This window comes from Malurus melanocephalus, unplaced genomic scaffold, assembly GCF_030028575.1.
Source record: "Malurus melanocephalus ecotype Western Australia unplaced genomic scaffold, MMel_1.1 scaffold_435, whole genome shotgun sequence".
NCBI classification, from domain to species: Eukaryota; Metazoa; Chordata; class Aves; order Passeriformes; family Maluridae; genus Malurus; species Malurus melanocephalus.
Window position 1 is genome coordinate 302,165 of NW_026623667.1, and position 24,694 is coordinate 326,858.

At 42.6% G+C, this 24,694-nt stretch overlaps 1 protein-coding gene across 3 annotated transcripts in view; it reads left to right on the top strand.

The window, feature by feature from the left end:
• The window catches only part of FUBP3 (far upstream element binding protein 3), a 38,566-nt gene that overhangs the window by 2,225 nt on the left and 11,647 nt on the right, over window positions 1-24,694 (top strand). For 2 of the 3 annotated variants that reach the window (XM_057380058.1, XM_057380060.1), the window contains exons 2-13: window positions 5,132-5,237; window positions 11,002-11,052; window positions 11,528-11,561; window positions 13,110-13,159; window positions 14,691-14,762; window positions 15,475-15,532; window positions 18,090-18,252; window positions 19,108-19,206; window positions 21,131-21,235; window positions 21,631-21,733; window positions 22,374-22,474; window positions 23,779-23,920. In XM_057380058.1, coding sequence (XP_057236041.1) covers window positions 5,132-5,237; window positions 11,002-11,052; window positions 11,528-11,561; window positions 13,110-13,159; window positions 14,691-14,762; window positions 15,475-15,532; window positions 18,090-18,252; window positions 19,108-19,206; window positions 21,131-21,235; window positions 21,631-21,733; window positions 22,374-22,474; window positions 23,779-23,920 — 1,084 coding nt within the window. The remainder of the gene's footprint in view (window positions 1-5,131; window positions 5,238-11,001; window positions 11,053-11,527; window positions 11,562-13,109; window positions 13,160-14,690; window positions 14,763-15,474; window positions 15,533-18,089; window positions 18,253-19,107; window positions 19,207-21,130; window positions 21,236-21,630; window positions 21,734-22,373; window positions 22,475-23,778; window positions 23,921-24,694) is intronic. The other variant, XM_057380059.1, reaches the window with a different exon arrangement.

A 24,694-nucleotide genomic window follows, 5' to 3' on the forward strand; every position in this document is an offset into this window, starting at 1 on the left:
TGTCCAAGGCRAGGCTGGACAAGACTTGGAGCAACCTGGGATAGTGGAAGGTGCCTCTGCTGATGGCAGGGGGTGGAATGACATGATTTTTGAGGTCTCTTACACCCCAAACCCTTTTGTGTTGAAGGTGCTGCTGTGTGTACCGCTCATGTGATCAGTAACAGGTTAAAGTGTGATGCCTCTGATGATCCTGGGCTCAAACACAGYTCTAACTTACAAATGGATCTGAACTGGAGCTGCCTGTTGCTGTCATCATATTTGTAGGGTCAGTCTGTGGAGCCCCAGCCCACACATGAGGGGGATGGAATAATAAATAGTAGATAATTCTGTGCCCTGGTTGTGATCACTTGATTTTGTTGTTCTTAGGTTCATTATTATATTTGCTGTGATTATTCTGTACTCAAGCTGGGTTTCCATGGGCCTCCAGCTTGAGTTAATCTGAACCAGGAGATTCCAGCAGCAACCTTCTGGCTGTCTTTTCACACTGGGAACAAGTGTGTTGGGAAATGTGAGCTCTGCACGTGTTTGTGGGAGCACAGTGTCCTACATTTTTGTGCAGTGAGTTGTTTGCTGCCTGTTGAATATGATTTTTTTCCATTAGTGTTTTGTGGGATGAAAAAAGCTGCTGGAGTGCTAAAATATTCCCTTCCACTGTGAAAGTACTTGATTTAATCTTGTTCTGTAGAGGCTGTGTAAGACAGCAGGTGGTCCTGTCTTGCACAGAGCTAAATTGTCACTGAAAATGCTCCTGATTGCTCAGGGGATGGATATTTGCCTCACCACCCAAGCAATCTGTGGTGGAACTTTCTGACTGAGAATCAGATGGGAAAAGGCTGCTACATTTAATATTTCTCTGGAGGTGATGGCAGAGCTTTCACCAAAGGTATTTAATGTTGTATTTGTCTGAGCTATATTATCTGGCACATAGATCTCAGTTTTTATTCTGGTTTTGGCCTGTTTGGAGTATTCCTTTTGCTTTAAGGGAATGAGAAAGCAGAAGAAGAAATTCATTYATAGTTCTTACTTTGTGGGTTGATCATCCTTGACTTGATGTTTTCAATCTTTCAAGGTTTCACGTCACACGTAAGACCAGTAATCAAATTTACTAAATTCAATTCTCATGARAGCCATAACATTATAATCAGGCTGTGAAATACAATTCTTGGTTATGAATATCGAAACAATTCAGGACAAGGAAGACTTTCATGATTAAAGGAAAGTAACTGCATTCCTCAGAGCCATTGGGATGTGAAATGACATAAGAATAGGAAACCTGGAATATTTYTGAAAGAACTTACTTTGAAAGAAATTACTTTACATTGCCAGTGTTTGTGCTGGCCTTGCCTGGATTTTTTTGTGGTCTGATTTATGAATAATTACTTTGTCAAGGCAGTGCTGGGACTTTGAGGTGGTTTGTCCTGCATCTTCTGCACCACAACTCAAGTGGATTGGTGGCTCTTAGGTGGGGACTGATCTGTCCAGCTGCTCCCAGGCTGGGTGGTTTTTCTATGGCATTTTGGGGTGAGGAGGAGAGAGAAAGTGTTTGCTTGCCTTTTGAGTAATAAGCAGAACTGCTTGTACTTTGAAATGAATGTACTTTAAAATTAATTTCTCTCAGACTATCCTGAAGTTTGGTTCTTACTGACCAACCAGCATCTTGCTGGGTGCTCTGGGAGTGCTGTGGAGAGGAAAGGCTGAGGCTTGGTGAGCCTGTGGTGTGCCATCCTGGCTACCTCAAAAGTGGATGAATATCCTGAGACTGAGATCAACAGTCTGCATGTTTGAAATCTCTTTCTATATCAAGCTCTAACTTCTAATTTCCATGGTGATGCAGGGGTCTTGGACAAACTTTTCTTTATCCCCTTGCAAAGTCCTTTTTCAGGCCATCCTCAAATAGATTTAGGTTTTGCCAATTACCCAGGTATTTGGGAAAACCACCTATGACTTGAACCTTAAATGGTTGTGGATGGTTTTATTGCYTTCTACAGAGCTCTGGAGAAATGTCTGTCACCCCAGCTCAAGTGTTCTGCTGAGTGAATGGGAGGAGCAGCACAAGCACCAGAATAGTCTGAAGGGTCAGATGACAGTGCCTTATTGTTTTTTTTTTACCCTGCTAATACCTAGAATTGGTGATTTTATCTATTGCTGTTCTTTGCAGGGCACCATGGAGAGGTTTTTCCTAGAAGCTGGGCCTGTTCTCTTGAAAGCTGAATTCTGCAAACATTGATGTTTGAGCTTGCCTAGCAAGAAAGCTTCATATTTAGAAATTATTTTGTATTGCTTTGTATTTTGGATTGTGATTTTTTTTTTTGGCTGTTAAAGGTATAGGAGAACAGCAGTGCAAGATACAGGGAAACTTGTATCCCTCAGACAGCTCTGTCGATTAATTTGTTTTTCTTGGCTTTACCATTGCAATTTGTAGCTGAGGCTTGTGTTGTGTCCTTTGAAGTCTTTGTTGGAGAGCTTTATTTTGGGGGATTTAAGTGCAGAAACAGTGATGCTTTTTTTCCAGAGCATAAAATGGATGCATTTGGGTTAAGGGGGGAAAAAAAGGAGAAAAAAAACCTAAGGCTGACATAAAGCAGAACAAAAGCAGTGGCTAACTGCAGTACATTACTCAAGGTCATTTAGGCAGATAAGGGCTGGGTCTGCTTACTTTTGCCATGTCCTAATTTTTATGCTTACCTCCCTGCTCAACCTGTCATAAAAAATGAGCTTCCCATTTTAAGYTGAACGTGAGATGTTAAAATGTATTTTAGCTGCTACGTGTACTTAAAAGCTCAGCTCTTAATTTTGCAGGGTGTTTTTTCCTGCTGTGGCACCGTTGTCTGCCTGTAATCCAGTGGCAGCTTTCGAGATAAGGGTACAAGTTTAAATAAAGGAGAGGGGAGGAGGGAAAAGAGGAAAATATCCCAAAAGSTGATCATGTAAAAATTGCTTTAAAACTCTTGGTTTGCCCTTTACTGGGAGGTTTCTGTGCCAGGGTGATCAATATGTGATGAGTATGAGCAGGGGTTCACAGAGCTCCCCTGAGCTGGGAGTGGACAGCCTTGGTGCCCGTGAGTTGGTCCAGAGCACCTTGGTACTTCAGGCTTACTTTCTTTCCTAAGACAGCTTCTGCTATCCACAAACCAGGTTCTTCTTCTCCTGGAGTGTCTGGTGAATGATTTCACCTTTAAACTATCATCCATAACTTTTAAGTTATGGTAGATAACTGCTGACAGGGTTCATGAAGAAGATGTTAAAACCAAATGTCCCAAAACATGTATGTTATACCTGACACTGGTCCTTTTGGTCCRTGTTGTAAGTCACTGTATGAAAGATGTTAATAGATTGTTGTAAAATGTATTTTTAAATTTATATTTCAACGTTGAAGTACTCAGAAAACATCTTTGCTGTTTGTATTTTGTTAAAATTCTCTGCGTCCCAAACATGAGGAGAAATCATGTGGGTAAAAAGCTGAATCCATGAGTGCTGTACAGCATTTAACAAAAAAGTAAAGCATCACCTGGCACTCCCTCGTGGAGAGGACAAGATGTGTTAATGCTTCCAGAACCAGCTTTCTGRGGGCTTATTGGAGATGTTGATGTACAAAGTGCTTTTCATGAAAGCTTCGCTACAGGATCACAGCTGGTCCCAGAGGAAGATTTTATTCTCTAGTTCTGGCATTTCTGACACAACAAAGTTGTTGACTTTCTAAAAGGAGACAGGACAGAATGGGCTATAAGGAGAAAATGGTCTAAACTTGTAGCTCTTTTCATGCAAGGCATTAAACAGAATGTTTCCTATTCTCTTTCTAAAAGCAGTGCCCTCAATCTTTCAAGATATTTTATAATAGCTTTTTTCAGTACTCTGTGGTTCTGAATCTTGGGCAGTTGTTTATTCACTGCAGCAGAAGATAATGTCAACAACCAGTTACTGTGATGTCTTTCTGTTTCAGTGAAACACAAATTTTAGAAACCTTTAGGTATGTTGGTCATTTAAAACATATCTGTGTAAAATGCTCTTTCATCTGCTCCTGTTGCTTATTCTCTGGTGAAATCCAGTTATAATGGAGTGAGATCAGTCTCTTAGTAAAGATTCTATTCARTAGTTTTCTTTCTGCTCTAAAAGGCAGTAAATGCTGTAGAATACAGTGTACTTTGTGTTTGTTCTGTAACTACTTTGTTTTGTGCTTGCTTATTACAGWAAAATACTTTATGTAGGCAAGGGGAGCTGTGAGACTGTGGTTTGCCTGTCCATGGGGATGTTAACTGGGGTGCAGCACCCAGGGAATGCACCTTTGTGTTTCTAGGCTGGGTTTTCACCAGTTAGCTCAGAGAGCAGCTGGAAGAGCTCGTGTTGTCAGCACCCACCTGCACAGTGATGTTTAGGTGTGTGTCTCATCTGGTTTATTTGGTTACCTTAGTCCCCTTGCTGTGATACCTGACTGTCTCCTTTTTCCTGTAAATAAACTCCTTGTATCCTGGCTCAGCAGGGAATGGCAGTTCCACCTCTGGAAGGGTTGGAAGCAGAAGCACAGGCAGTGTTAGTTGTGTTTGTGCAGTGCTGACTACTGCAGGAAATGGAAACTCGTTCTGGACTGATAGTTTGCCCACTGGCTTATTCCTCACCCAGTAAACAGAGAGATCCAGTCTCTTTGACAGGGAGTTCCCARACCTGTCCTTGTGCTGTGTATTTTCACTCTCTCCCTCTGCTCCCCCACGGATGTGTGAGTGTGCCTGGATCTGCACCGATGCAGSAGGAAGCACATGTCCTCCCACACAGCTCTGCTGGTGGCAGCTTCTCCAGGGCAGAGTTGGTGGGTTAGTTTGAGCCCTTTGCTTGGCAAGATTTAGCCTGTCAGCTATCCATTGAGCAAATAATCCTGAATATAATGTTCCAGGGAGTAAATGTCTACTTGTGATCAGGAAGAGGAACTGGATGAATGTGGTCATAATTAAGCAAATATTAAAAGCAAGCAGAAAATTGTTTACTTTACAAATGAAGCACCTTGTTACCAATCCACCTATACAGTAAATACCCGAGAGAAGATTGGTCTGGGGTCAATGCTTTATTGGGAGAAAGAGTGTTTAGCTGTGGTGGCTGAAACTTCAGCTATGCTGATCATGCTTTTATCCTGCTYTTATAGATTGCTGCTAAAATTGGAGATATTCCTCACTTGAATAATTCTACAACACTCGTGGACCCTTCAGTCTACGGTTATGGAGTGCAGAAAMGGCCCCTGGATGATGGAGGTAAGCTGGCTGTGATCAGTCTTGTGGATGCAGCTCCTGAAATTTGTCTCTGGAGGCAGTTGTCTGCTTTAAGGATGGAAAATGCATCTTTCTGTGTRTAGAAATTTTATACAAGATGCCCTGTGCTGTTTACTCCTACCTAGACAGCACAATGTTCTTAGGCATTAGTATTAATGTGAAGCAATTCTTTGTTAGTTCATGACCTTTGGGAATTAGCAAACAAACTGTAATTCAAATCTTGGTCTGTGGTAGCTGAGGGAGGGAGGAGGATTTGCTTATTGGGGCTGTGCTGKAGCCCATGGACAGAGTACCAGGTGTACACAGTACATGTTTTTTCCTGATGGCCCTTATTTTCTGATAGCAGGCAATGTGTAGGGACACTATTACACGTGTTCCTTTCCATCTGTGACAAGTCACAGCCCAGGAGCTGAGTACTGTCAAGTTCTGCTTACTTGAATTCTAAGGAGAAAAGGTGTTTATGTAAGATGATGCAAGTTGGGAGGAAACTTCCTGTATTAGCTTAGCTTTCTCCWTTATTATTTAAGAACTCTGAAATCTCTGAATGGGACATGATTGGTACCTGTCATAAGTCAATATTGTTTGAATTGTTCCAATTTTAAAATAAGCTACTAGTTTCTTGTCTTTGGTGGGAACAGCAAAAAATGTTAGAACAAGAATTTTTTAGGTTTTCTAAATCTAATGATATACATTGTTACAATATATGTTTGCTGTATAGGTGTGAAGAGCTCACCTTTTCTTGTGAAGAAATAAAAAGCATGGCTGTCTTCCTTTTGCTATTTCCTCTGCTATTCTTCCTGACACACGTAGCCCTGCAGGGTGATTCTCTCCCCCATGGATATGTTCAGGAGTACTGAGGAGATAAGCAAAGTTGCTGCCTAGTGCTTCATTTTGAAAAGAATTTTTTTCTGTCTGATAGAAAGGCTGAAAATAACTGCACGTCTGCTGCTCAGTCTGAAAAAAACATGCTGGAGCATGGGGAGAAGTTTCTTTCATGTGGAGCCTCTGGCTTGCTAATGTTACTGTTTTCTGAACACATGCCACCACCCACTTCTGTTCTCTGCTCTTGGCTCTATTTGAGCAACAGGTTGCTTCTCCTTTGGTTTGGAGTTTCAGGAAAGGATGGATTTATCTGAGTGAGCCCCCACACTTTGTATCTTGGACTGGAGCATCACTTTGYTGAGAAACCAGAGGTCTGGCATTGCTGGTGGTGCTGGTTCTGCAGGGGAKGGTGACAGGCTGTTAAAGGCTGGGCAGTGTTGGGGAATGCTGAACAGCTCTGAGCTGTGTCTGGATAGCTCAGGGATGTGGCTGTGTGTGARAAAGAATAAAAATAGACTTCTGGGAACCAGTCATTCACAGCATTGCCCTGCCTGTGTCTTTCATTGATTCATCAGGCTGAACTGGGACATCTGACCTCTTGACAAAATGGGTTTTAGGAACTTATACCACGTGAAATGGTCATAGTGCTCMGTGACAGGTTAGACTTTGTACTTAAACTTGTACTGACGAGCCCTRGAACTTGCTGAGCCTTGTTTGTGTTGACACAGATCGTGTCAATACAGTAGCAGTTTGGGCTATAAATGTGCATGACTGCTGGTTTCTTGTGCTGTGGTAGATAAGTCCGTGAAGCAGGTATTTTTCCTGGGAGAGCCTCCCAGACTGGCTTTTCCCAACTCCTGGATCAGCAGTTACTCTGCTCACACTGTACACAGCACTGGACCTTGTCTGTAACTGATTTTAAAGTAGCTCTGATGCTATATTTTCCCTTGGGTTGTTCATATATGTCTGTATATAACTTTGTCCAACTCCCCTCTCAAAAATCTGATCTGTGAGGTCTTAGGAGAGAAGAAAAATGGCAAAAGTAATATTTTTAAAGGGCTGGAATTTAACAGAGAAACAGGAATTGTCAGGATAGGGATAAGGCTTGTAGCACTTCTTTGTGCTACAAGTGATATTTGCATTCTCTGTTAGCTGCAACCGAGGGGTGTTGGAATCTTATGCCCACACTTTTCTCCATTTTTTGTTTGTCTTTGAACCTCAGTGTGGAGATGGTGTTGTCAAGAAGTGATTAKGTTATTACACAGGCTCTGGAAATGTTACAGTGCGTGGATTTGGATACATTCTGCTGCTCTGGATAGGTTGGAAGCAAATCTGGTGGGAAATTTCCCCCTGTATACTGCATGCTCACAGCTGGGTGCAGGTCTCACTGCTTCCTTATCCTCAAGCAGCTCTTGGGAAATTAATGCTGTTCTTAATACTGCTGAAAAAAAATGGCTCCAGAGGAAGTATTTAAGGTGACAACAGAATTGTCTGTCTGTCAGGACAGTCTAATTCTCTCTGTCTGTTTTTGTAAACAGCTGCTGCTGTGGCTGCCTGATGCCAGCTTAGGAAGTGGTCTCAAGACAGGTGTCAGTGTGTTGATCAAAACAAATTCAGCTGCTTTTAAAGCATTTCCAGGAAAAGCAGTTTTGTCATAATGTTGGAAGCCAGGATGTGTGAGTGCTTTTTGCAYTTCCCTTAACATAACTCTCATCTGAACTGAAGAGCAGTAGGATCAAGCCTGGTAACCTGGCTCAYTGGTGTTAGATGGAGCTTGACACTGATTATTTCTCTTTTCCCTGGCTTCTTTATTTTCCCCTTTCTGGAAACAACTTGAAARTAATCCTGCAAACAGCTGCAATGCAGGGAAGAGATCAGGTTTATCTGTGCTGCACCTGGGAAGCCATAGCTGGCATTTCTTTGGCCACTTGCAGAGGTTAATGTTTCTCAGCCAAGGTGAGCGCTGGGAACAGATGAGTCTGAACTGCAGAGAGACCTGGTGGCATCTTGCCTGTGGCTGCTGCTGAGGACAGACAAGGTCCTGTCAATGGACAACTGCTGCCCCTGGCCTCCATTCTAATTAATACGTCCCTCTAATTACCAGCATAAATTAATAGGTTTGTTTAATGCTAAATAACCTTTAAAGAAGCAGCCTCCTTTTGTTCAAAGGGAGCAGGGATCTAGTCTGCTGGAGAGAGACTGATGGGCAGAACATTACCCTTTGTTTGGGCTGCTTTAAGGGAGTCTCCTGTGAAATCCATAGGATTAAGCAGCAACATTGCAGCTGAAGGCTGGGGCATCCTTTGAGTCCAGGAAAACAAAGGTGAGAGACCTTGGGGAAGCCTCACACCCCCCTCTCTCCACCTCTGTCTCCTCCCCAAGCTCCTTTGGTACATCCAGATCTGCAGATGACCTGTTTTGGTGCAATAAGGCTTGATTGTAGTAGAACCAAGGGGCTCAAACACAACATGATCCTGCTATAGAGTACTTTTTTCTTTTACTTCAACGTGTTTTCAATGAAAATAGTGGTGGGCAGAAGGAAATTTTATCCCTGTCTTACTGCTGAGGAAAGTCAATACTGATGCTCTTTGACACATCTGCAGCAGCAGTAGGACCAGGGCAAAAGTCCAGATCTCTTGGCAAAAGATTTAGTCTAGTACACAAAATGCCACTGTTCTTCAAAATTGTAACTTTACAGATGGCCACTTTTTAAAAAAAAGGCAGTTGAAGGGAGGGGAAAAAAACCTCTAAAGACTTCACTGCAAGTTGGACACAAAAATTATGAGGGTTTGACTRTTTAATTAAAAACCTAGCCAATATTTAATGATGGAAAATTAGGGTAACTATCTTTGTAGCTTTCTAAAATTTRGGTGATCCCATTGTGCCTCAAAAGTATGAAAAGCAGTGCTGTTCCACTGATTTTTAGGCGATGTGTCACTCTGGTTTTATTCTAGCCATGAAGATATTCCTGAAGAGATTGTATATTCCCATCATGCACATTAATTTAGTGGGAGGCACTGCTCTGTTTTATGGGGTGGAAGAAAAATCCGCATTTGTTTTGAGTGTCTGTTAGGTCGAATTCAGTTAAGGTGAAGCGTAAAGCAGAATGAAGAGTTATCAACCAGCAGGTGCCATTAATAGGAAATTGTGCTGATTTTATTCAGTATTTTTCCTTATTTGCAGTAAAATGACTGCAGTTACAGTTAAATTGTACTGAATAGATGTAAAAGGGGGAAATATGTATGTGGCTTGTCAGAGTTCAGCCCCCTCCTTGGTGTGAAGGGAGACAGTGGAATGGTGCATCAGCTTTCAATAYTRTGGCTGCCCYRGCCCTRCCTCTCTATTAGTCCCTGTTTTTCRGAGAAAAATGGGCATGCAGGAGAAGGAATGGACCTTTAAGTATGTTGGAATTGGGAGCCACATCTTTTTTTTTTCCCCCTCCCAAAACAGAGAAATCATAACTGGCTTGAAGTAAAGGATTTCCAGTTCTCTCTATTTGCTTTCGATCTTAGTTTTTGGAAAAAATATCTGAACTGTGGAAGTTATTGTGGCATAATTTTTTCGAACTAATTTGTACAATAAACATGCATTAAGACTGATATCTCCCTGTGGGGGTAAATGGCTTATTCTGTTTGGACAGAACTCCAGTTGGGTTGGAGAGATGTTGTTACCTACATCTAAAGCATTAATTCCCTGACTGATTTAACTTCCCRTGCTTGTACAGGTTTCCCCTCAGAAGTTGTCTTTTTCAAGTGTAGGATTGTGTTACAAAATGAAGGCTCTTCCCTTGCTTGCGTGAACTTGGGGAGTTGATTATAGGATGTGTATCTGTCTYATAATTTGTGGGCAGCGGCTGCAGCGGAACAGATTGCTAAGAGGGCTGTTCTGGTGAATTGAAATGCGAAGTGGAGATTTAAATACAGCATCGCAGAGTTAAAACCACTTTTTCTGACATCTTGATAATGACTGGCCTTGGCTGTGGCAACCTCACACTATACCAATACCACCAGACCTATTGCGTGGAGTTAAAATAATCTGAGTGCAGTTTGGAGCAAAATTCTGAGTTTGTTCGTATTTGCTCAGCTCTGTGGTAGGAGCTTATCAGCCAGAGCAAATATTCCCCATTACATCACCCACCTTTTTCAACTGCAATATTCATAGTTATCAAATTAGAGCTTTTTATATTCAGAGTGAGAATATGCAAAGACAAATCTAAGGGAGTCAATAACACAGCAGTTGTCTTATCGTTGAGCTGGGGAGAGTAATAAAATATATATGCTGTCAATATTTTGGTCCTGAACTATTATGGAGGTATTGACACGCAGCAGAAATACACTATTGACTCTCTTTGTCTATTTTCTTTGAGTAAAGTGTTTGGCCACAAACTTGATGCATTTTTCTACCAGATTTAGAGTGTGGGATGCATCCACTTTCTATCCCTGCCAGCTGATTGCCAATTTATTTCAGGTCAAAGAATGTGCAGCTTGCTGCAAGGTAGTTTGAAACAGCATCTTTATTATCACAGCTCACATGTTGGCCAGTTTCATTTGTTTTGTTCCCTGTGCCCTCCAGGCATGCAATATAATCTTTCAACTGGTTGTTAGCACCAAATGGTCTGGTTTTTAGCTGGTTTGCTGCAGGCAAAGTCCAGTAGGAAGCCCAGCAGGGCTCATGTTCCCACTTTGCATGAGTTGGTCTAATGATATTTTCCCCTATTAACATTTGGAAGAAAGATCTAATCTGTTGGGGTTGGGGGGAGAAATCTGTCTGAGGGCTGTCAGTGGGGAGATAACTGCTAATCATAGATGGACCACCAGCTAACACGGCAGAAATGCCTGGAATGTGTTCAGGRATATGTGTTTTGTTGGGTTGAAACACTGTTTGGGTGCCACGAGGTTACTTAACAGCCCTATTCCTTTAACAGGTCTCCGTGTAAGTGGGCTCCATGGAGCACAGATCAGAGACTCAGAGAGAAGTATGTGCCAGCCGTGTCTAATTCTCGGAATGAGGGAATCTCTCAGGCTGCTCAGCTTTTATTCTTGTTTTTTAATACACACTGGTCTCCTTCAAATTTCTCTCCCTCCTCCTCCCTCCCTGCTTTTTCCCTTTTTTTACTACTTTGGGTTTAATTTGGGAAGGGGGGAGGTTAGTTGCAGGGATTTGGATTTGGGCAGGCAGGATTTTCTCCCATGACTCTCAGCATGRGGAGACACAGATCAATTCCCTATCCTGTGTTCAGCTGGACACTGGGCTATGGTGTGTGTTGATCAAGAAATCCCCTCCTGTTTTGTACCACATAACGCATTCATTTCAGCCACTGAACCTAAATTACTGTTTTGCTTTTCTTTCTTTTTTGATGAAACGGTAAGAACTCTTTTTCTATAGGGATGAAGTTAGTTTATCCGTGCTAATGCTTTGATTTTTTTCCCTTTTTTCTCTCTCTGCCACAGTAGGTAACCAGTTAGGGGCCCTGGTACATCAAAGGTAAGCAGTGGGTTATGTTTTATTATTTATTGATCAATTCTAATTGTTTATTGATCCACCATCTGTAGTAGTGTTAGGAAGTCAGAGGTTGAGAATGTGGAAAAACTGTCAGCTTGGGTTTTCTCCAGCCTGGCTTGTTTGTTCCGATGAAAAAAGGAGTTGATGTGAAACTTGGATTTGGTCCCTGCAAATCTGCAGGACCAAAAAAATAATTCCCTTGCCTGACAGAGGGTAAGAAAGAAAAAGTGAAAAAAAGTCTGGCATTTGGCAAAATGTGGAAGTATCAAACAGACACATGTCACTGTTGTTGTTATTATTTAGTTTTGTTATCACCTGGGGTGACATTTTTGTCATAGATGGTTTGGGAAGACTGAAACAAGTATGAGTTGTCATCCAGCATGTCTCAGCATCCAATAAAAATGTAAAATTCTCAGTTTTTCTCAGATCTTGATCTTGAGGAGTTGTCAGTCTTGTTTTGAAGGGGAGAGTATTTCTAAAGCTGGATTAGCCTGAAGGTGAATAGCAGTGTATTTCCATCCTAACCAGCTGTTTGGGGCCTCAGCAGAAGGGACAAACAACGTGCAGAAAGACTGTAGAACCTTAAATTTTTAATGATTAAGTTAAAGCTAATGTCAAACTAGAGCAGCCTAGAAAGGGGGAGGCTGTGTTAATACTTTATCTACAATTTAGCTAATCAATGTAGTGTGTATTTTATGCCTTCCCTAGCTTATCTAAAGCAAAAAATGGCAAGATTTTAATGTGCCTCACCACAAAATGTGCCTTGAACTACTGTGCAGGTGTTTTATTGCTTTAAAGACTACTGAACAAATTGTATCTAATGCATATTTACAAATTGTATATTCATTGTGTTGTGTTTTCTACAAGATGGAAACAGCTAAACAAAAAACTAATCCAAGTTAATTCCATTCTACTTGACTATGGTCAGGTTTTAGGAAACTGCTTTGAGTGCTCTGTTTTGAGGCAGACACATTGCAAATGTCCAAAGAGTGATAGGTATGGAAGTCTTGAGATAAATAATTCAGAGGATAATTGAAGACAGTTTTTATTCATTCCTGGGAAAAGAATGATGAGGGTAAGCAAGCAAAAAAAAAAAAGGCTCCCAAAACACCAAAGCTGTGAATATCAGAGCAGGACTGACTTTGCTTGGTGTCTCCTGGGGAGAGCATATCCACAAGCATGGGGTTGCTTCTCTCACTGCTGCTTGGAAGGTCCAGGCTCAGTGTTGAGGAAACTTGGGGTTTTTTTTTTTTGTTATATCTGTCTGGAGCAACAATGACAAAAGAAGGTTCTTCCATCAGCTTCATTCAAGATAGCAGAGATAGATTGGAAATGGATCCAGCGCTGAAGAAAGTGTGTGACCATGAGAGGTCCCTGCCAAAAAAAATGATTTTAACAGTGATGTGCTCTTAATTGTGTGTTCAGAATCCCTGTGTTGAGCTCAGGCTTCATGGCAGAGGTGTAGTTTCTTCCAAATTGTTCTTTGTAATGACTGTTTGATGGGTTTTTCTTCCTTTTTTTTTTCTTTAGGGCTGTAATAACAGAAGAGTTCAAAGTGCCTGATAAAATGGTTGGATTTAGTAAGTACYTTGGATGCTTTTGATGCTTCTTGATGTGCTTCCTGTGCAGGAATGCTGTTGATTCTGACACAAGTTTTTGTGCTTATTAGCCTTGGATAAGCCTTGTTTGTTTAATGCTGTTTTCATGGGGACCAAAGGATCTGTCTTTAAAATCTGGATGCAAACTTCATGGAAAAGCTTAGTATCCCAATAATAAGAATGTTTGGTACAAGTCACTGGGCATTTTAGCGATTTTCTCTTTTAAGTTCCTATTAGCACAGTACATAAACAAGTTAAAAGTGAATTTATTTCCCTTCATTGCAACATTTTACTCTGAGTATGCAAAACTGTGAGAGTTGAGGAAAGAAAACAACATTTAAATGTTAAAATATGAGTTGACTAAAGGCAGGCTAAACAGAATTTTAAATTTCTCCTACATTTGCTGCAGGGAAACACAACCAGATGAGAGTTTTTTCCTAGATTTGCATTCCTGATACTGTTCTCTTTCAAGCTTGATCCTAATTTCTCTCTTCCTCTTAATGATCATTACTCTTGCTTTCAATGGCACCTCCTGCTGATGTGTTACTGCAGTGATTGCATAGACTCTCCCACTGCTGGGTCTCTGTGTATCCCTTCCAATTTGATATATGGAGAGTAAAGAGGAAAATAACAGGCCGTGGTAATTACCCCATAGTGCGCCAAGTTTTGTCCCAGCTCTAAAGACAYTGCAAGACTGTAACTGAAATTCCTGCAAAGGAAAGGCTCCCTCCTCTCCTGCCAGACCTCTTCATTTGCCAGCCCTGGTGCCACACGTGGAGGGATGTTTGGCTCTGAGAGAGGGGAGCTTGCAGGCATCATCTCTGGGTTAAATCTAGCCCTGGTTCAGGGCTACACAGGTATGGGGGATGCATCCTCACAGCTGAGATTCTTCTTTGGGAGCATCCTGAGCCAGGAATACCTGTTTGACTTGACAAATTTGCTGCTTTTGCAGTCTGGGAARGTGATTGGTGCAATCTGTGCTCTGGGTGTCTTGTGAAGCAGTGAGGTGTCAGCTCAGAGAGTTAAGGGAGATGGATATTTGTGTTCACATGAGGYTGATAGAGCATTTCAGGATGTGGTTCTGTCTGAGTGCAGACAGCCAAATAGCATGTCCATTCAAAAATGGCAGTAAAATAGGAATTAAAAAGAAACAAGTCTTTGCCATTTTAGTACCCCAAATAACTGGCTTATTGGTTGAGGCTGAATAAGATGTACTTAAATTGCTCTCTTATCATCATCCAGAACAGTGCCTTTTTTCTTTTGTACTTATTTCTTTCCATTTCAGTGCAAGACAGGCTTTTTTGGTTTGTTTTTCCRAGCAAAAAGAATAACTTGCAGCAGTATTTTAATGTTTTTCTGCTATGATAAATTTGGTCATGCTGCAGATGCCTCTTCTGCAATCCTGGAGTCAAACTGTTCCTTTATAGACAGCTGCAGCGGAGTAAAAAGGGGAAGGTGTTCTGCAGTTTCCAGGAAAAACAGTTTGTTCTGATGCTTGTTGAATTCATTTCAGTAATCGGCAGGGGAGGAGAGCAGATCTCACGGATTCAGTTAGAGTCTGGCTGCAAAATTCAAATTGCTCCAGGTAAGAGCCTCTTTTCTTTGTGTGGTGGGTGAACAGGTTTTAATGCCAAAGGATGTTATGTCCTTTAGCTCAGGCACTTCCCATGCTCCCGGTGTGTTACCACCATTAACATGGATACAGACAGGCATGGGATAGSCACCTCCCAACCAGGGTAGCAAACAGGTTTGTCAGGTGGTTTGGGGAATGGAACAATGAGGGAAGAGGCTTTAACTGACAGATGGCTGCAGYGCAAATGGACAATCCATGTTGRGCTTAGAGGTGAAGCTGTCSAGTTTTGTCACTTTGCTCAGCTCTRTGGTTTGTCTCTGACTGGTCTGGTCAGCTCCAGCTCCTGGCAGAAGACATGTCAGGAGGGTTGGCAGCAGCTYTCCATACAGCTTGCTTTGCATCATAAAAATGAGACCATTCATCCAAATGGGATCATTTGGTGCCAGTTTGCTTTGGGGAAGACTGTGCTGCAGTGCTCTACAGGGAGCTGTTGATCAGTGTCATCTGAGTTTTTACCTCTCCCTTTAATTGATGGGGAAGGCTTTAAAAGAATGCAGGCATCCAGTAAATCATTTAAAATATGTTGWTCCTGGATGTCTTTGAATTCTTTAGCGTGCTGTGTGTGCAGGTGGGTGGTGCTTCCATTGGTGCTTCATGGTCACTGAAACAGCTGCCACATTTTTAATTCCATATATCACAAGTTTTCTTCTTGTTTCCTTTGCAGACAGTGGTGGGATGCCCGAGAGGCCCTGTGTACTCACTGGGACACCAGAGAGCATTGAGTGAGTTCTGATTTRATTTGTCTCCTTTTTCCTTCTTTCTCTTCTCCCTAATGCTGTGCTCTGTCAGTGGTGCTACTTGGTTATTAGCCACACCAGCAAATGTTGGCCTAGAGAAACTTGAGGGTCTCTGGAGCATAGAACCTCTTGGTCTGATGCTTTAAACTGTGCACCTCAAAGGCTTTTTTTCCACTTGCAGTTTGAATCCTCTGCAGAAATTTCCTTGGAATTCCCCTCCGCAGGGTGAGGTTGCTCTTAGGGCACCTAGGATGCAGTTCTGTAACTGCAGCTTCCCAGGATACTGAGCTAAGCTGTTGAAGGGCACTTCTCTTCTCCCCTTCGCTTCCCTACTCCCACTGAGATGAGCATCCTTCCAGCTGAAGAAGGGCTGCATGAAGCCTCTAAAGCCTGTGGGTGCCACTCCAGGATACCCTGGAGGTGTTGGTGTTGTTGCAGAGCAGCATGAGGCCCACTGGGTGCTTGTCTCTGCATTGCTGCCAACAAGAAGCAAAGGACCGAACCCAAGCCTTGATTCTGCTCCTTGCATGGTAGAGACACGTGGCCAGCCAGCAGGRATTTCTATCTTTAGACCTATAGAAACTTTAGGGACAGTGTTTCCTCCCTCCCCCTTCCCAGGAGCTGAGTTTGAGACTCTCACAAACCAGTTGAGGACCTCCTGCTGGAACTGGATCCAGGATCCTCAGGCTTACAGGAACACACTTAACATATGGAGCTGCTCTTTCTCTCCCCAGCCTTTGGGTAGGTGGGTTTTTTAAAATCCATCTGGAAATCTTTGAGTTGCGTTTGAAAATACATGGGTGYAAAGACTGTCTCTCTAAAGAGAAGACACTCATCATTCTTCCATTCCTAAAGAGATCTAAGGGTACTTAAATCTCCTTATTCTACCAYAATACTGCAAGCAGTGAGCCAGAATAAATATAATTGGCAAACTCACATTATAGGGCAGGCAGTGTATTCTTGTTGATATTGAAGTGGTTTTTCCCCTATAGCAAAGGATATTTCAGAACAAAAGCAAAATATTAAAAAGCTGGGAAGCCTCATGAGGTGCAGTTGGGGGAAAATGGGGGAGTGGTGAAGTTAAGACTTCATGGTTCTGAAATAAACAGTTAAGTGTACTCATGTCTCTTTAAATAAAATTTGAGTAAATTTAAAAAGTCAGGCTATTCAATTTGTGAAACAGAACGTGGACATGGAATTAAGTAAAATTTAATTTACTTCTGGGGTAAAATTCTTGTCAAGTTGGTTGTTTGAACTGGTTTTTTCAGGCTACTTGTAGGAAAAGACAATGAAGTAAGGAAATAATTTTAGATGTCAGACTWCTTTGAGCAGGGTTTTGTGAGGAATGTTTTCATTAGTTATATCCAGAGACAAAGTAGTAAGGTTAATTTCCAAGTGACCCCTTCTCATCTGAAATATGTTGTGTATTAAYTGTTGTGGTCTCTATATTGTTACTAAAAGACCTGGGCACAAAATGTGAAGGTAGATGAATAAAATCTGTTAAGACTTTTCCAGAGTACTTGAAGCAGGCTTCCAGAAATTCCACCTTTTCCCTTTCGTTGTGAGAAAGTCAAGGGCAAGCAGTGCTCTGCTCTGTGCAGCCTCAGAGCAGCACCCCTTGAGCTGCCTTGGGGCAATGTCTGCWTGAAGGGATGACTTTGTGCAGGTTCTTCAAAACTCCAGAGAGAAGTCAGCCATCCTTAGGGTGCCTGGTATGGCTTGGTGTGAAGTGCAGAGAGGGGAAGATGCTGCATTGGGCTGAACAGTTAATTTCTGCTTTCAGAAGGGCTGTGGGACAAGGGCAGGAATGGGATATRCTGGTGTAGGAGTCTTCAAGACAAAGGGAAACCCTGTCAGTTACCYCTGACATGCTAAAGGTTTTAGAGAAGGGATCTTTAATCTCCCAAATGCTTCTTTGTGTGTCTCTTCTCACCAGGAGTAGAAGAACCCAGTCTTTCACTGGTGGCTGCTGCAGTATCCCTGCCTCGCTTCGTGGTGTAGCTTCAGCACCTACTGCTTGGAGCAGAGGCTGTGTTAGGACAGTATTCTGGTGCTGCTGGTAAGAGCAGGTAGAGAAGAGCAAAGCAGTTGCCTGTGGCTGATCAGAGAATGGTTAATCCATGGGCTGTGTTAGTATCAGAGCAGTGTGGTTTTTTTGTCTTGACCAAGAAGGAGAGCAGAGCTTGAGTTTTATGATTGCATTTGTGTTAGAACAGTTAAAACCTAGAGCATCTTCATTCAAAGTAAGCACCCCAAATGCTGCAGTTCAGCTGTTGCCCTTAAGTTCCTAAGAGGTCAGAGCATGCTGCTGCTCTTCCTTCTCTCTTCCCCTTTCAGATATCAAACTGTTTATAAGTAATCATGATAGGGGAAAATAGATATCAAAGAGTTWAAAAAAAAGGCAAACATTGTGCTGACTATGGTTTCCTCCATCTTTCCACTTCTCCTCTCCCCGATCGCTTTCCATTCCGATGGTTCCTKGTCTCTTGGTCACGTGGAGCAATGTTGTCTAATGGTTGTTTCCCCTGATTCTTTTCCAAAGACAAGCAAAACGGCTACTGGGGCAGATTGTAGATCGCTGTCGGAACGGACCTGGTTTTCACAACGATGTTGATGGCAACAGTACCATTCAGGAGATTTTGATCCCGGCATCCAAAGTGGGTCTAGTCATCGGCAAAGGAGGTGAAACAATAAAACAGTTGCAGGTGCGCAAGATGCATTTCCTTTAGGGCTCTCTTCCCTACTGCAGCTTCTCTAGATCCACTGGAACAGGCTGAAATGGAGAGCYTTGAGTGCTCTAACCTTCTCCAGCAGGGATTACTCTTCTGCCTTCAGAGATTGGACTCAAATCCAGTCTTGTGTTACAAAATCAGCGTGGTCCCAGCAACACAAGTGGTGGAGTTTTCCCAGAGCTGTGACAGAAACCCATGTGCTGTAGATAACACTTGGTGTGTGCTGTTTAGGAGGGGATCCYTGTAGCCAAGGAAAGGGTCATCTCTCTCTGCTCTGCAGTATTTTAATGCCAGCCATGCTGTTGTAGAGTGCTCTGCTTCTCTTTTGTTGCTGATCTGTGGTAAAGCTGCCGTGTGTCATCTTTTTTTTTCTCATCCCACCCCTTTCTAATTAAGTGTTGTGTTATGTATAAACTGTGTTCCTGAATGTTCTTTATTCCTCCATCTGGTACAAGTTTTTTACAGAAGAGAGGGTTTTAGCAAAGCATCTAGGTAAAAAATGGAGGGGTTTTGAGTGCCCTGATCCAACCTGTGTCATACAGTTTGGAGTCTGGTCACTTCATAACTGTTGCTATGCTGACAGCTACAGATTTTGGAATGGACTGGAAAGTCAGTTGTGAAGGTGGAGGGGATTCTTCTTGCAAGGATTTCAGCTATTTGAGAACCTCAGGAGCAGGACAATTTCTGGCAGTCCTTTACACTCTAGGATTGTTCCTGGATTTGTGCATTCTCTAATGGTGCTGGTTTGACCTTCATAATGATTAACCAAAATCTAGCCCCTTCTTTTRGGGACTCTGCTTAGAAAACTGCTCTGTGCTTTTTCTTCAGGAGCGAACAGGTGTGAAAATGATTATGATCCAAGATGGTCCTTTGCCTACTGGAGCAGACAAACCTCTCCGTATTAGTGGAGATGCATTTAAAGTACAGGTATGTAACAAAAACAAAGTGGTTGCCCAAGRGAACCGAGGAGAAATTAAAACTTAAATGTATTTGTGAGCATCTAATGGAGTCGAATCCAACTATAAATGTAATAATCCTTGCTGGTTTTGTTTGTTCTGTAAGGTTGAATAGAGCAAGTTAAAACACCAGAGTAGTTTKTTTTACAGCATAATGTAGGAGCTGTCACTCCACATAAATACTGCACATGGGTAGGAGTAGAGATGAGGAGGAGAGTTTGGAGAAAGTGGCTTTGTGATGCTTTGTGATTAGTCTGTGTGGTAAAAAATGAGAGCTCTGTGTCACTTGAGCAAATGGGATCTTAGTGACTGAATCACACATTAGAGAGAAAGAGCCTTTCACAAAACTACCTCAGACAGCCAATCGACGCAGGTAATTAAAAAACAATCCCACAACAACTCCTGAAACCAAGGGGTTTGCTTAATACTGGTACCTCAGTCTCCTTGTGTCAGGGTTCTGCAGATGTGGATGTACCTGCGGTTCAAAGAGAAAAATGTGGGTGTACCTGGGAGAAAACCCCCCCATCAGCTGGAGCCTGGGGGATTTCATCATGATGGGAATGCCTGAATTAGAGCATTAAAGTTCAGCCATGCCATGTTCTCAGCAAGTGCCTTTCATACCTTGCTAAGTACTTAAATCTAGCTTAGCATTCCTGTCTCCAATAAAAGTAGTTCTGTTTYATAGGATCTCCCTAATCATAAAATGCTGCAACAGTCGATGTTGCTCAGGGACAGTGTGTTTGCAGTGTGTTTTTCAAAGCTCTTATGGCAAGTTTTAGAGTTTATTTTTTTTTCCCACGAATTCTTAGTGTGGATGTATAGCTGTGTAAAAGGAGTTCAGTGACAGTCTGACTGCTTTTAACCCAATCATACACTCAGTGCTGCCACTTCCCAGGTGGCTCCTGCCTTGCAAGATCTGCTGTTGTCACATCTTCCATTTGAGGAAACGTGGAGACTACACAGGCTGGAAGATCTTTGAGGTGGTTAAAGCTTAGGAAGTGTTTAAGAAGTGTGATGAATCCTTGGGTTGGTGGGATTCTGTGGATGCTGCAACAGTGTTTACTAATTCCCTCAAATCCCTATGAAGTCTCTCCATCACCCTTATTTCTGTCTTGGCATCTCTAAAATGTCTTTGAATTGTTCCTGTCTGTTAAAAATATCTTGGGACATGGAAAATATGTGGAAGTAAAAGGAGAGAGGTACACCACTGTCCCTCAAGCTTGGAAATAGAGCCAAGATGCCAAAAGCTTGATTGGTAGTGGAGAGAAACAAATGCTTGGGTTTGACATGCAGGCTTTTTTTTTTTTTCCAAATGGTGACTACTGTTGGCTAATTTCCAGGGTGCACYTTCACTAGCTGGGCTACATGCAGGCTTGTGAATAGCCTTGAGTGCTGCCATTAGGTAGGAAAAATATTCATTTGTCTCAGAAAATATCTTGCTGGATTGCTGCAGACTTGGGCTTAATTTCTCAGAGTCAGTAAGCTCAGTGCTGCCCACCTGTGCCCTCAGTATGTGCTCTGTAGCTCTCAGTGGACATGATCTCTATATGATCTACAGCTTCTACCTTATATTGATTGTAGTTCTATCGAGTAAGAAAGGGCCTTCACTTAAAACAAAAAGATATTTTAAAAGCTGAAGGGTCTCTTTGAAAGACTGGAGGAAAACATTGCACCCAAGAAACGGCCACCTTGTGCACCTGGCAGGTTTTGTCAGACATGGAAGATGCTGTCAAGAACAGACTGTGGTAAAAGAAACCCTAAATCAGAGCACTGTTCCCGTTCAGCAGATGGAGATCACTCTGCCTGAAGCCAAYCATTACCCACTGTTGAGACCCTAACACCAGGAGGGCAAGCAGAATAATTTGAAGCTAACTGTAACTTCTTTCCCCATGTAGCAAGCGAGGGAAATGGTACTGGAGATCATCCGAGAGAAAGATCAGGCAGACTTCCGAGGCGTACGCAGTGATTTCAGTGCTAGAATGGGAGGAGGCAGCATAGAGGTACGTTTCCTTCACAGTGCTCTGCTAACCTCCCTGTGGGATGGGTAGTGGGGGGACTCATCCAATTGCACATGTAACCTGTAAGCTTATTTTTAAATGCATTGTGTTCTTTTGCCAGAAGAATTGAGTCTGGCTCTGCAAAGAGGAGGAGTTCTCGTGGACTCCGAAATGGCAATGTCTAATTGTCTTTTTTGAGCTGCATTCTTATAGTGCAGAGTTCATTTAGTGGGGAAGGAATCTSTGGCCACGTGTTTGTTTTTTCTCAAGTGATACAGTTCTGTAGCCTGGAGCTGCCTAACATGGCCTGTCCTCAAAGTTAAGAGCATCTCCTTGTAAAATCAGAGTCATTCAGTCTAGTTCTCTGAGCTTTCATACTCCTTTGCCTTTCCCATCAGGTCTCTGTGCCCAGGTTTGCTGTTGGAATTGTGATAGGAAGAAATGGAGAAATGATCAAAAAGATTCAGAATGATGCTGGAGTTAGGATTCAATTTAAACCAGGTTTGTGTGAGGATGGAGAGCCGTTACTTTCTGACCTGTGTTCCACTTTTGGGTTCCAGCAGCCAGGCTTTCCTTATTCACRGGTGCATTGTGTCTCTTTCTGAAACCCATTTAAATATGATGTGCTGCCTCCTCATGCACTTCCTGGTTTTCAGAGAGTAAGATTATATACAGCTCATTTGCAAACATTAGATGTCACAACAGTCATGTCTTGAGTGGTAATTATACAGATAAATAACAATAACAAAAATTYTATTTCCTGTGAAAGAATTCTTCTTCAGAACATTAAAGCCTTTGGGGATCAGGAGTTGATTAATTCTGAGTAACTTTCTCTGGGTCCTTGGCTGTCTGATCACCTGTCAAAGCTGCCTTTGTCCTCTTAAAATTATATGAGTCTCTTTCATGGCTTTTTGACATTTGAAAGTGTTTTCTTTTGAGTGTTATTCCCTCTGCAGTGTGGGCTGGGTTTTGTCTTCTTTCAGTCTAGGGAAGAGGGGCTGAATGTGGAGGGAAGCGGTAGCTCCTGGGGTAGTTCTGTGGTGTGAAAAAGCTGCCAGCAGTGGTGGTGCTGGAAGGAAGCTTTTGTTGGCCAGTGGATGTTTTCTGCTTTTAATTTAGTCTTTGCCACCTCTCTCCACAGATGATGGGATTAGCTCTGAAAGAGTRGCACAGGTCATGGGGCTCCCCGATCGGTGTCAACACGCAGCACACATCATCAGTGAGCTCATCCTCACAGCACAGGTGGGTTCTGGAAGTGCTTTTTGGGAATGTGGGCTGCATGCAGGCAGATGGAGGGATGGATGGATGGAGGGATGGATGGATGGATGGATGGATGGATGGATGGATGGATGGATGGATGGATGGATGGATGGATGCCACCTGCTGAACAGCAGCGCTGTTCAATTTTCCCTTCGAGGGCCACACATGCTGCTGCCCAGGACAGAGCTGCTGGGTTTGGGTTTGGTTTGTTTATGGTGGGGGAGTTTTTAATTTATTKGGTATGGGCTAACTGAGGTATGGGAAGGTCTTCTATTCCCAGGCCTATAAGGTCTTATTGTAGCTCTATGTTTATTCCCTGTTTAGTTGTTGTTGTTTAGAAATAGTGATCTGGTGGAATGGAATCCATCAGTAGCATCAGTGACTGGAGCCTTTGCTCACATAATGCTCAGAGCATTGCCACTGCTCAGTGGTGCTTTATCTTCAGGTTTCAGCCCTCTGGTCTGGTAGGAGGCATAGGAAGAGGATGAGTGCTCAGGTGTTGTGTCACTGTGCTCTAAGACACACCAGCACATTGCGTTACTCAAGAGCAAGAAGTGCAAAGATAGGTGAAGTATTAGGGCAGACTCTTGAAGGTGAAATTATATTCCCTTTGTATWATGAGAATTGAAAACTTTAGGCCATTTCAGAAACCTGAACGTAATTTGTCTGACAAGGTACGTGATTTGTCCATCTTGATATGTCTTCTTGTCCCAATACCTGGTTTGAATGCTTGCTTTTATAATTTACTTTAGTAATTCAGTTAAATTTTGAGGTCTGTCATGACAGACATGGCATTTACTTTTGGAGACATTGCTTACCCAAAATAGGTGTGTCCTTTAAGTGTCTTTCAATTTAAAAGCTTCCTTTGGAAGCTTTAGAAAATGTGCATTTCAGCTGAGTAATTCCATCAGGATGACACTTGAAAGGGTTTAGAAAAAACTTTTGTGTGTCAGTGCCAAGATGCATTGTTTGCTCTAAAGAGAGCCCCCATCACAAACTAAAAGTTCTGTAGTAGTTGATGCTTATTTATAGATTTATTTCAGCAGGTGTAAAGGCATGCATTCAAAAACATAAATATCTTCCTGAGTCAGGAAGGCAAGTGTAACCTATAATACTTGGCATTTCTCTAAAGCACTTTAAAACTTGGAATATGAAACTGAGGTCCAGGAATATCTCAATTCAATACCATTTATTATGAGGCAGTTTAACTTACCTTGCTTTATTTTGTTTTTAGTGTGCATTGGGGCCAGCAAACAAACACTGATACATATGTTTTTCCTTCTAAGGAACGAGATGGCTTTGGAAGCTTGGCTGTTGCCCGAGGAAGAGGTCGTGGCCGTGGGGACTGGAGTGTTGGGACACCTGGGGGCATGCAGGAAATCACCTACACGGTGCCAGCTGACAAGTGTGGCCTTGTTATAGGCAAAGGTGGGTTTGATGACTCCAGATACCACAGTCTGCAATCCTTCTCTCTGAGGATGGTCATGTTTTTGCTGCCTGACAGTGAAGCTTTGGAGTTTTTGTGATTGTGTTTAGTGCCTGATGAATGCAGCATAGGAATAAGCTTTAAGCCCTTGTGGTTGTTTTCTTTGTGGTGTTCTCACTCATAATTGTACTCTCCAGGCCCTTGTACACAAGCTGTAAGAGAGGCTCTTAATGCACAGCTGTCAAATAAGCTTGTTATAACAAGCAGCTGGTTGAGAAAAGGCAGGTTCATTTGTGGATTTTTTTTTACAGAGAATTCATTTAAAGGACAGTTTATCAGGGACAAGCAGAACAGTCATTTCATCGTGCTGGATTTCTGTGAGTGCTGTGTGAGGAAATGGAAGGTCTCTGAGTGTGGTAATAACAGGAGCTGCTTCCAGCCACATGCCTGAAGTGTGTGATGAATGAAGTAGGAGGATTTGTCTGCATCTGTGCTGGCACTGACCTGGCACAGCAGCTGCTGTACCGAGTGCCACTCAGACATTGCCATTGAGGACCCTTGGCTGCCTTGGCCATTGGATCTCTCCCTGCTAAGGAGGTGGATGAGGAGTCATCTGACCTTTCTCTCAACCAGGACAGCCCCATGATGGTTATGAGCATCAGCASCAGTCCCAGTTTATCACAGAGCAGAAGCTGCACACAGGGCAGTSGCAGGATTTAGGGTAGAGCCAGGAGCAGATAAGCTCTCTAGCTCTGAACTGCTGTGATGTGTCTGAG